The sequence below is a fragment of the Conger conger genome, chromosome 4 (assembly GCF_963514075.1).
Source record: "Conger conger chromosome 4, fConCon1.1, whole genome shotgun sequence".
Lineage (NCBI taxonomy): Eukaryota > Metazoa > Chordata > Actinopteri > Anguilliformes > Congridae > Conger > Conger conger.
Genome location: NC_083763.1, coordinates 15,525,691 through 15,537,904, shown reverse-complemented (window position 1 = coordinate 15,537,904; position 12,214 = coordinate 15,525,691). Strand labels below are relative to the sequence as shown.

The 12,214-nt window shown below is 41.7% G+C and overlaps 1 protein-coding gene across 3 annotated transcripts in view; it reads left to right on the top strand.

The window, feature by feature from the left end:
* Window positions 1-12,214, top strand: part of ddah1 (dimethylarginine dimethylaminohydrolase 1) — a 57,473-nt gene that overhangs the window by 42,431 nt on the left and 2,828 nt on the right. For all 3 annotated transcript variants that reach the window (XM_061238481.1, XM_061238478.1, XM_061238479.1), the window contains exons 2-5: window positions 960-1,059; window positions 1,484-1,557; window positions 4,055-4,174; window positions 10,748-10,891. In XM_061238481.1, coding sequence (XP_061094465.1) covers window positions 969-1,059; window positions 1,484-1,557; window positions 4,055-4,174; window positions 10,748-10,891 — 429 coding nt within the window. In that variant the 5' untranslated portion in view covers window positions 960-968. The remainder of the gene's footprint in view (window positions 1-959; window positions 1,060-1,483; window positions 1,558-4,054; window positions 4,175-10,747; window positions 10,892-12,214) is intronic.

Sequence of the window (12,214 nt, the reverse complement as noted above, 5' to 3'; positions counted from 1 at the left end):
TTCATTGGAAATTAAGCCACTGCTTTTGGCAAAGTAATGAAGACCTTATGACCCTGTATACATTTAAGGGGACAGTGTGCTGAAAGGTGAATGCCAAACTTTGATTGACCTTTTAACATGCATGTTGTTTCAGCACCATAGAATGTGAGAGTGTTGTTTGCACAGGTGCTGTTGTGTCTGTGCCAGAAAGTCAAATGGTCATCCAAATCACTTAAGGGTTCTCCAAAAAAGAAGCTCCCTTATTATTATGGGAATGTACAAAGTGGGTGGGTTTGAGTGTGTGAGTGTGTGAGTGTGTGAGTGTGTGAGTGTGTGAGTGTGTGAGTGTGTGAGTGTGTGAGTGTGTGAGTGTGTGAGTGGGGGGGGGCGTGGGGCGTGGGGAGGGGGGGGGTGTTGGATGCTTGTGTTATCTGAGGGGAACTTGTGGCTTTCAGTTTGATGGCAGTCCACCTGGATGATCTCATGGCTTGGCTCAATTCTCTGAGAAAAAGCAGAGGTCTTCGATTAGCAAATAGCCTGACCTCATAGTGAGATACGACTCTGGAAATGCTGATCTGACTCTAACATCAGGCTGCTTTTAGTCTCTTGGGGCAGAAGATTTGAACAATAAAAGAATGCCTTGAGCATGTTTTGATGTGAGACTACCAACTTGGCTTTGAACAGATGTGCTTTCTTAAGAGGGGGAGCTTATGGCTCATCCAAACCAGACAGATTCTAATGTTAGCTCCTATAGGTAACTTCCTGTCATTTAAAAAAATATATATATTTTTTTTTGCTTCTCAATGAAAACGTATCACTTTGCACAATCATTCAAATTCATTCCTGAGCACTGAATGGTGAACCTTAATCAACCCTGTTGGCATTTGAATGTTCCCTCTTTTTGAACCATTTTTCACAATGCTGGCAATTACGACAACTGAAGTGCCACTTTGAAGTCCCATGTTGTTTCTGTGTTTCAGACTGAAGCCATGAAGAAGGTCCTAACAGAGCTGAATTTGAACATTGTGGTGATGGAGGATGAAATGGCCACCTTGGATGGAGGAGATGTACTTTTCACAGGTATAGCCATTTAATGAGGGCACTACAGTGCAACTGAGATTACGGAAGTACGGAAAGGTCCTTGTGTGCCATTTTCTGATCCATTCATATTCTAGACTTTGTAAGGTACACATTTTATTAGCCCATTGTTCCACAGGCATGTGGTTAAAAGCGTGAATAGTCGGGGGAACTTGGGGGAGGGGGAGTCTGTATATCACATTTTTGGCACATTTGGTAACATTTGTTATTAATTAAATGTGTGTCATTCTCTGCAGAAGTTTGGACAACTCGCAGGTACATTTAACTGTGAAAACATTTCCTCTTGGCCCAAAACAGGTGGATTGCTAATTTGTAGTAGCTCACCAGCTATGCTTACAGTGCCATGAACATCCCTGCTGTGGTATTATTGGAAGGTCACCTGGTATTCGCTTTTGCTACTGTTCAGGTAGAGAGTTCTTTGTGGGATTGTCCAAGAGAACCAACCAGCGAGGCGCGGAAATTCTTGCCGATGCATTCAAGGTTAGTAAACCCTGTTTGTGTAACCAAACACTTAATTTACTTACTTTACTGCTATTTAGATGATGCTATTATCCTGGCCAAGCCATCCATGCCATGACTAAGAGGGTTATGGCTCACATTTACAAAATTGTGTTTCTTCCCAGCCTCCCTCAATGTGATTAAGCACCACCAATGTCATTAGTGCTCAAGGTAAAATATGGATTGGCTGTCGGGGCCTGGAAGACCTTCAAGGCTTTCAATACTTACTCTTACTCAGTACTGCAGAAACTGAAAAGTGCCATTTGTATGTACAGTCCCCTCCAAACATATTGGAACAGCAAGGTCAATTATTTTGTTTTTGCTATACACTGAAGACAATTGAGTTTGAGGTCAAAAGATGTATATGAGATGACATCTGAATTTCAGCTTTTATTTCCTGGTATTTTTATCTAGATTTATTAAACAATTTAGAACCAATCACCTTTTGTATCAGACGACCTCATTTTTATGTGAGCAAAAGTATTGGAACGTGATTGACAGGATTTTCTTGTTGCCCAGATGTCCTGTTAGATTTATTGGTTAAACAATAAATAATTCTAAATGTCTATGCATTTTGAAGCTTAGAAAAGAGGGGAAATCAATCAGAGCCATTGTACAAGTATTGGGGATAGCTTGTACGACAACTTTGAATGTCCTGAAAAATAAAGAAACTGCTGGCATACGGAACAACAGACAATAGAACAGGTTGAGTGACATCAAAATCAATCTCCTCAGGGCAGGGGTGACGGTATCTTGATCAACTGTTTGAAGAATACTTTTAGAGCAGTAATATAGAGGCTATACTACAAGATGCAAACCACTCATCAGTAGTATGAATCAGAATGTGAAGAGATGAGCCACAAAACTTCTGGAACAAAGTTTTGTGGACTGATGAGACCAAGATTAACTTCTCCCAAAGTGAGAGTAAGGCCAAAGTGTGGAGAAAGAAGGGATCTGCTCATGATCCAAAACATACAAGCTTGTCTGTAAAGCACAGTGGAGGAAGCATGGCTGCTTCTAGAGTGGGCTCACTAATCTTTATTGATGATGTAACTCATAATGGTAGCAGCAGAATGAATTCAGAATTCTACAAAAACATTCTGTCTGCCAATTTACGGAGAAATGCATCCAAACTAATTGGGAGGAACTTCATCATGCAGTAAGACAATGGCCAACACAACAAAGGACTTCATTAGGGAGAAACAATGGATGGTTTTAGACTGGCCAAGTCCATCACCAGACCTTAACCTGATTGAGCATGCATTTCACCTCATAAAGAGGAGATTGAAGAGAAAACCCAATGAAACAAACAACTGAAAGAGGCTGCAGTAAAAGCCTGGGAAAGCAATGCAAAAGATGAATGTAACAGTTTGGTGATGTCAATGGGTTGCAGGTTTGATTAAGTATTTGCAGGCAAGTGATATGCTACCACATATGAAGTGTTATGTACTTTAATTTACTTAAAAATTGTTCCAATAATCTTGCTCACCTAAAAATTGGTCTGATACCAAAGGTGCTATGTTCTATGTAGTTTAACACATCTAGGTGTAAATACCAGGAAATAAAAGCTGAAATTCTCTTGTGTCATGTTCATCTTTTTATCTCAACTGCAAATGTATTGAGTGTATTGCAAAAACAAAGGAATTGGCTTTGCTGTTCCAATCATTTTGGAGGGGACTCTATTTGATTCAAACCTACAGGGCCTTATCAAGCATTAACACTGCAGGGTTTTCTGGTCTATGAATGATAGAACCCTATTACAGAAGCATTATAAATGCATCTTGTCTTTGTCTTTGCCATTTCTATTTTTTATAGAAATATGTCATAGTAGATGTGTACAGTGTAATGGATAATAGGCTCACTTTGTGTCCTAAGTAAACCAGGTCTTGATTCTGCAGTGCTGAAAAACCAAAGCATTGTTCCAGGAGTACAAGGAATCTCCTTTATCAAATTTCTGATCATTTTTACAGCATGCGGCTTTCAGTCCTGGGTTGTACCAATGTGTGTAATTGCATATATAAAATGACGTTTTATGATATGAACAAGATCAGAGGTGAAGAAAGGTAATAAAAGTTCTGTCAAGACAAATCTCCAATTGATTGCCTTGCAGAGATGCAAGAGCTTTATTGCAACCAAAGCTATGTGGGGGAAAGACATATCTGAGCAGCTCAATTATCGTCACTGGTAAACTCATGCACTGATAAGAAATGAAAGGTTTGTTTGAATTCCTTGCTTTGATTCTAAAGAACCGTAATCGCTAATTCAAACACATGGCATTCACAAGAAAGGCATTTTTGTTCATAGTTTACGGTAAGCCTTCAGCAACATTCCTCAGCCATCTCCAATAAGAAGACCGGTCAACTATTTTCCACTAGGTCACATGAGAAGTCAGTAAATTATAGTATTGCTGTGACCGGGGATCCCATGACATCACTGCATACCTGACAATATATGTGGGGGTCGGGCTACTGTTTTTCAGGACTACGCCGTGTCCACCGTCCCTGTGGAGGGCAGTCTACACCTAAAGAGCTTCTGTAGCATGGCGGGCCCGGGCCTCATTGCGATCGGCTCCAGTGACCCAGCTCAGCGGGCCCTGAAGGTGAGGCAGTCCAGCCAGGCGGGATTACCCCAGTGCTGTGGAACTGGCATCCCCGCACGTGAGCGTGCCGCCTCGCGAGAAAGGTGTCAGAAAGTCAGCGCAGGATTTCACTGTTCACTGCACATCCCCATTTTAAATCCACCTAACTGTGAATAATTTTTACCTCTGGGTGCAATCAATCTCACAGTTTGTGTAGCACATATAGTTATTCATGCTGGGACTGCAGGCAGGGCCAGATTTGTGTTGAGGCTTGGTGACTAGGGCAGAGGGCAATGGGGAATGGGGCTGAGTAATAGATGGTTGGTACACATTTCCGAGCATTTTCCCACGTCTCTCTCCCATGTCTCCATTGTGAAGTCTAGCTGCACTGACCGTGCTACACCTCTTATAAATCTACATTCCAGGTCACCTTCGGGGTCAACTGGCAGGCCTCCAGTTGCTAATCAATGACAGACTCCGTAACTTGTTTTTTTGCTTCTTGTTGGTTGCATATCTGCAGTGGCCTCATTTTGAATGCAAAAATAAATAGAATATATCTGGCTTTCTTGTTTCAGTTCGTGAGATGGCGTCTTTTTACTATTAAATCTATGGCTGACAAAACTGCATGCCTGAATAAATCCCATCAAAAGAAAAAGAATCATAAAGAATGATAGTGTAACTATGCACATTACATTTATGCATTTGGCTTTCATGTCTTCTAGCAGTGTTTTTCAGGGCATAGCTTTGGTGTAATTACCCTTGAACTGTTAAGGTAAATAGCCTTTACTGTTAAATTGAATTCATTCAAAATAGTTCAAAACCGATTTAATTAACAAGTGAATGAACAAGGACGGGACCAGACTCATCTGAAATCCTAACCTCACACGCAGTTTTTTTAACTGGAGAGAAAAGGCTAAAATCAATCATGTTTATTGTGCTTACACCCTTAATCTCAGAGATCTTAGTGCATCACTCTCCACAGAGATGTCTCAGGGCTGCGGCCATGCGTGACCTCAGTTGCACCATGTGAGGCTGCCATAATCACGAGAGGAAATGGCTGGATCAGCCTTCATTTTGTTACAGATAAGAAATCTGTCCTACAGGGATTTGTGGCCTTTCCTACCGCAAATAGAGATTGATCTCTTGTCTTTTGATATCAGCAGTGTACTCTGTGTCACTGTGGCACATCCAGGCTTCTGGTGAATTTGAAGCTTCAACTTCAGCTCGGACTTTATATTTTGCAGTCGTCCAGTTGTATATCTTTTCTACCTCAAGTCACTGTAAATCTGTATTGCAGTAAAACTATGCAAAAACAGCATGTGAATGATGGATAGGACTGCAACTAAGACCTGCATTAGCCAGGGTCTATGAATGTGTTCAAGTGGGTATCTGCACCATGCAGCTAAGAAAACCGATCTTCTCGCCTATATTTCCGCACGCTATCTTTTCACAGATGTCAGTGTTTTCTGTTATCTCTCAACTAATATCTAATCCAATGTATCCTCCTACATTGTGTCCTTCCCAAATTATTGTTGACGTGCTTGGCTGTGATGTGTTTACAAAGGTTTCCAGTACAGAAGTTGTTTGCTTTGAGTACACAGACTGTTGCTTGATGTGTGCAGGTTTGATGCAATGAAATCAGTCTTCTCCCCTATTGGAGAGCAGTGGGGGATATTGTTTGTGATGTGGTGCCAGATTGTTTTTTGCAGTGATATTTAATGAGTGGGGTTGCACTGACTGTCTCTCATAGGCAGGGCTGGAAACCTGCTGCTTGATCTGACAGCTTGCATCAGTGGTGTGTAATTACCATTAAAACTCAAGTTATCCTTTTTGCCAACCTACAGAGAGAGATTAGTTTGAATTTCCACCCATTTTTCATCTCACACCTCATTCAGTTGGGTGCTCAGAAGAAATTGATTAAAAAATACCAAATCAAATACCAACAAGACGGAAAAACTAAGGTTAGACATGTTACTCTTGAATATGCCTCTTTTTCTATACTCAAAACACACTTAACCTCACTAGCACCTGGAGAAGCACTTTCAGGACAACAGGACAAGATGCAACAGGCCAAAAAAGTTTTAAAGTATTCATTCTGTAAAGACTGTTTATCAACTGACTTAGAGAAGTTCCAGCAGCATGATATGAAGGTTGTCTGACTTGGAATGTCATTGTTGCTTTTGTAGGCATTTGGACGAGTACTCCAATTAGAATCGTAGTCATGGCAACTCATCTGCACTCTGCCAAGGTTCAGAGTTTCTGTAATATTGACGCAGGCTCTTGGCTCCATAGCAGCCCAAGAAGCTATGCAGTTCTTCCTTTAACCCTATGTGTTTGGAACAAGTGACCTTAACCATATAAGTAGCTTACAAATACTGAGCACATTGCAGAGAAATCTGATTGAGGCCTGTGACAATTCCTACCCGATCACTTTTGTTGTTCAATATTTGTATTTCACTCATGATAAATACCATATTGTTTATTGTTAATTCCTGGATTGATGTGGGTTTGAATAGTCAGATTTATTCATTATTTCGTCAAATTCGCGAATGCAATTTTTAGTATACTAAGACCTCTTCCTCCCTGTACTGTATATCCCAGACTTCAATAGCCTCCAAACTGTGATTGATAGACCTCCAAAAATTATCTGGCTAAGAGTTTAATAAAACTTTGGTAACATTGATGAATCACAACAAACCTAAGAGGGGAAGATTTTAATATCAGAGGAGTTATCCAGGAATGATACTGGTCATGCTGGTCAGTATTTTGCTTGTGAGGTGATTGCATTTTTTTCTGAGCACCTCCTTCAGCCATTCTGAAACATTCCTGAATCCCAAAAATTCTTTCCTACAATAGCGTACAACATGTGAAAACCTGAGAATTCGTCTTGTAACTTGTCAGCGTCCTTTTGAAATGTCAGTGAAACACTGCCCTCTACTGTAGACGAGTCCACTCTTCAATATTTTTCTGTGGAGTAGAAAGTAACGTATAGGGCCAATTCTCCACTAAAAGCTGTCACGTGTTCAATTTTACTGCCCATATAAAATGATCTGACCTCTGTGCAGGTCTGCTGATGACCGTAGTGATTAAATGCAGACTGTATTGGCTGTTTGCTAAATTATTACACACAAGTCTGAATGAATATACTCACAAAATACATGTGTTAAAGGCATACATTCTCATCAGTAAATGTCCATTTGTTTGGGTAAAAGGTATTGGAGGTATAGCTGTGTAAAATATCTGTCTAATCTTACCTTCATGTTGCAATACAAACTGTTGTTTGTTCAGTTAATATTGCACTTAGTGGTTATAAAAGGGCCTCTATGCCTTGGTGATACCATATATTTGTATTCCTGAGAGTACACCGATGTTGTCCCCTACTATTTGTTATGGATAAGAGTGTCTACTAAGTGATTGTAATTTACTGTAATGTAGTACCAACTTCCATGGCCTACTTCAATACAGTTTACAAAATTATACTTGTAAACCGGTATTATGTCTGGTTGCAAGTGCATTTCATTTTCATGCCATATTGAAACGGTATAATCTTCTCCATTTTATCCAAAGCAAAGTTTTGTCCCTGGAATGTGTCTTGATAAGGTATGCAGTGGATAGAGAGCAGATCATTTCATAAACCTCAGTTAACATTACTTATTCAGTTTCTCATTCAGCCAACCTCAACACTAGATGAATACTCTGTTTAACTTTAGAAAGTTAAAAGGCTTTGTTGTCATCAAAATAGTTATTGCAAGCTAAGACCTCATTGGTTGACACGCACCAGGAAAAGGATGCAGCTATATGTGAACATATTACGTAATCACTGCAACTGCTTTATTTGGCTAAGGGAGGGGAAATGGCACTATATGAACTCCAAGGGCCATGTTAATAATAATTGAACAGCGCTGCATAGCTCCAACTATGAGGTCATTCTCTTCTATTAGTCTCCATGGTCAAGCCTGACTCGGGCCTCTGGATTCCCGGGCCACTGGCATCCCCCTGTGGGACTCTGATAATTATAGCCTGCTAGCCTCAGAGGGCAGGAGCCCGGCTCTTCATTAGATAAGGCACAGAGGACCCCTCATAAATGTTTTTGATTGCATGCCTGCAAGGCAGAAATGGCAGGAAGAACGGCCAACAATAATATGTTCTTGGGGCCGTGTGTCAAACGGAATTCACAAGCTTATGTCAACAACAGGAACCCATTACAGCCTAATAGCTCCCCAAACCCCTCAAGTATTAGTATTTGGAAGCATGTTGTCTAGCAACTATTTTGTTTGTGTTGTCTTTATGTATGAAAAGGGCCATTGTTTAGGATTTAAAAGCTGTGCAGAAAGGATCATAGGGTGGGCGCTGAAAACATGTAAACAGCCTGAGAAAGTATAGGCCTCATGCATTATCAATGTCTGAACTTAACCACACGTTGCCATCATAATAATAATGTTAATGAAAGGGAAGCTCATGTTAAGATTATTACATGACTTTATTGAAAAGCTGTATTACTCAGTCTCTTACTCACAGTAGCTCATGAGTAACAGTCTCACCGGAGGACAAGTGAAAGTCATTGTGGTTTCTGATCACTTTCGGCTCTTGGAGACGTGAGCGCGCACTGAGATGCAGCCTCCTTGCTCAGTTCTACCCCCCGGCCCCTGCGCCCATCCTCTGGCTTCCACATTTCTGTCTCCAGCCTCCAGGCTGTAGTTCCCTGGCTCTGGCCTCAGGTGCAGGGAAATGCCCAGGACAAGCGAGGCATAGCTGCTCCCTCTATCTCCTCTCCCATCTAAAGAGCGGAGTCTGCGTCCTTTCCAGCCTACAGAGACGACAGTCTGCGTGCGCGTGTCTGGTACAAATCCTGTCTCAACTGTGAACCCCGGATAAGCGCCTTCAGGACACTCTGCTGTCACGTCATCAGTGCGTAAATCCAGCACTCACTCATCACAACACGGCACCTCTCCCCCCCGGGCACTGCTTCCCTCTTCCAAAACTGCCTGCTTATTAACCCATTTATTGCCAAGATGTTCAGATATGTGTTCAGTCCTATTTAACTTTGACATTTTTACCAAGATAAAGCGTATCGCTGAAAGATTTCGAGCTTAAGCAGTAATGGAGGTATCCATGCAGGGACTAACAGGTGAAAGGAGTAGATGGTTGTGGTCATCAGTCATTCTTGTGGTTGATGACCTCACCACATTTTAAATTTGGCATGTTCCATCCCACCCCCCCAACCCTGCCCTGCCCTGCCCTGCCCTAGCTGAATGCTTAACCCTCTAGCTGTGTCACCAAAATGTTTCAGTCAACCAGATGCAGTGCCTGTGTGTCTATGTATGTGGTCATGCTGGAGGAAGGCGCCAATGTGGGCTGGGCCAGGCGGGTTCTGATTTACTCAACTGCTTTGGCACCTATCTCCTCTCCAGTAATGCAGAGCATAGCAACAGCAGATGAGAGTCATCGTCTGCTTGATTAGAATCGGCACAAGGAAGGAATAACTTACACCAACATGACAATATCTACTCCACAGGAGGCTGTCCTTGCTTCATTGCTCAGACACAGATGGAATCCTAGATAAAGGTTTACTGAAGATGATTACCACTGCCCTGGAAAAGTAATAATAGTAATGAATGGATAGTGTTGAAAGACCAGGTTACTCTTACTGGTCTTTTTTAGCTGTGAGCCTTATTTATGAAACCATTTTGCCTTCTGTAAGTTTACATGGCCTTGTGTGTTTGGTCTCTTTGGGATAAATATAGCCCAGCTGTGCCCTTGAAGGCAGTGCAAAGTTGAAGAGTTTTTATTTTGATTTATTTTTTATTTTTTATTTTTTGTTGTTGCAAGAATGAATTTGGTTAATTAATGAATGCTTAACCAAATTCTTCTCTCTACATCTAACACTCATTTAAAGAGTCTTCAGCTTATCCACACATCAGTCTGAGGGCAGCGTGCCAGTCATGCACACAGATGTGGTGACTGCCAGACACACGATCGTGTAACAGACATGACCTTTATGCGCACCCCAGGCGTTTACCGCAAGCGCGTCCCTCCCCGCTTCCACGGGCAGATGCAGGGAATCTGGTACAGAATGTGCCAAACAAACTAAGCAGAGAAGTCCATTGTGCTCCATAAACAAGAGGGCAGAGACATGGAAGTCTGTGAAACTCAACTACTGTGACAGTTATTTATGTCCAAACTCACCACACGGCACTTTTCCGCTCCGAAACAGCTCCCTTCTGCACTAACATAGTAACCGCTTCTCAGTTTATAGCATTGTTGCCTTGTTCGCCCAAAGAAAGTGCTATGAACTTTTTTTTTTTTTTATCGTTTGCAACGATGCCTATCACGCTCTCCCTGAGGAATGTACAGATGTTCAGGCTGTACACAATTAAGACACCTGCTTGAATTTCTCAGCATATAGACAGCTTCCACTTGGCACACATTCTGAAGTTCCTCATATAACTCAAAATTATGTTCTGTGAAATAACATCTGCTGCAAAAGAATGTCTCCTGTGTGTTGTCTGCCTCGGATAGGTGTGGCGCTTCTAATTAATCTCTGCATTCCTCACCGGGCCTGAAATGTGTTGTCAATCCTCTGTGTCTGTGCAGATCATGCAGCAGATGAGCGACCATCGCTATGATAAGCTGACGGTGCCCGATGACCTGGCTGCCAACTGTGTGTACATGAACCTTCCCAGCAAGGGCCATGTCCTTCTGCACTGCACGCCCGAGGAGTTCCCCGAGAGCGCCAAGGTGAGGCTCGCCCTGCCCTGGCAACCGCCATTCCACCGCCGTTTGCTTTTGTCTGAAATAAGACCGAGTACAGCCACAACACACAATCTTCTTCAGCTTCTGCTGAATGTCATCTGAAATTCATTGCAAGGAAATATGTCACAGCGTTTGTAGTATGTTAAACAACATTTTGGGGGGTTTTTTTTTTTAATGAAATTTTAAGCAGGTGCTGTTTGGATGCTGCTGTAGCAGTCTTAAACATAAAATGAAATGCGTTTCTTAAGTGCCCTTGAATGGAGGTACTTATGGGTTGATTATTCTAAGAATGCAGTGTTCTGTGGTTGTATAATCAGAGGAGTACATTTTGTAAGACAACAGGAGAATCAAGCCCATTGTGCTGGAAGGCCGCATACTCTGGAACAAATTAATGAGGATAATTATTTGTGTTTGGCACAGACAGAGGTCAGGGTCAACATCCTCCTTTGGAACATTCCATGAGATTTAATTGCAGTTAAAGAGCACAGGGGTTCTTCTCTGAATCAAAGAAACTCTGGGAAAGCGTGTGGTTGGACATACTGAGCACTTCTGAATTTGCTTGGCAAAGGTCTTCTGCTTCATACGTTCTTGATAATTTTCAAATATTCAATTAATTATTGCAGTGAATGATAAAATCACTCAATAGCTTTCCATGTCAAAGCTAATGAGTTGCCTGTGATGATTGAAGGTAAAAGAAAGGGGAACTGTTGGAGAATATGACTTACTGTGAAGGCCTCACTTTGATTTACATTTATGCCAACACTTTGGGTGATTCGGGGAAATCAACAGGTGCAGTGTTGGTCTTTTTCTTATCTTACATACCATATGGCTCAAATTGGGTAGATTCCCCAAATCAAAGTATTTTGTGAAATGTTGAAAAATTATATTAGGTTATAAATAGTGTCATTTATTGTCTCCCAGTGTGTGACTGTAGCTTTGAAGGGTGTTTTGTGGTTTTATTTTGTCCTGTGTTATGGCTGCCTGCTGTGGTTACAGTGACACTCTGCTCACACTCTGGGTTTGGGTTAGTTCTTCTTCTTTGACATCTAATACAGTCAGTGAAGGTCAAAATGCAACCATTTCTGTGGCCCATCCAGCTCAGATGATTTGATAAATATACCCTTATAAGATGTGGATAACCAGTGGATCCATGCAGTGCCTGCTCTAAACCAATTCTGGTGAATAAGCAGGGCAGCTCTTGCTGAAGAAGGTTATTAACTGGGTTATTGATCTCTGGAGATTACTTCCTGCCTATTGTGCAGAACCCTGAATCTAAATGTGAAACATTCAAACTGAAATAGCCTTCAG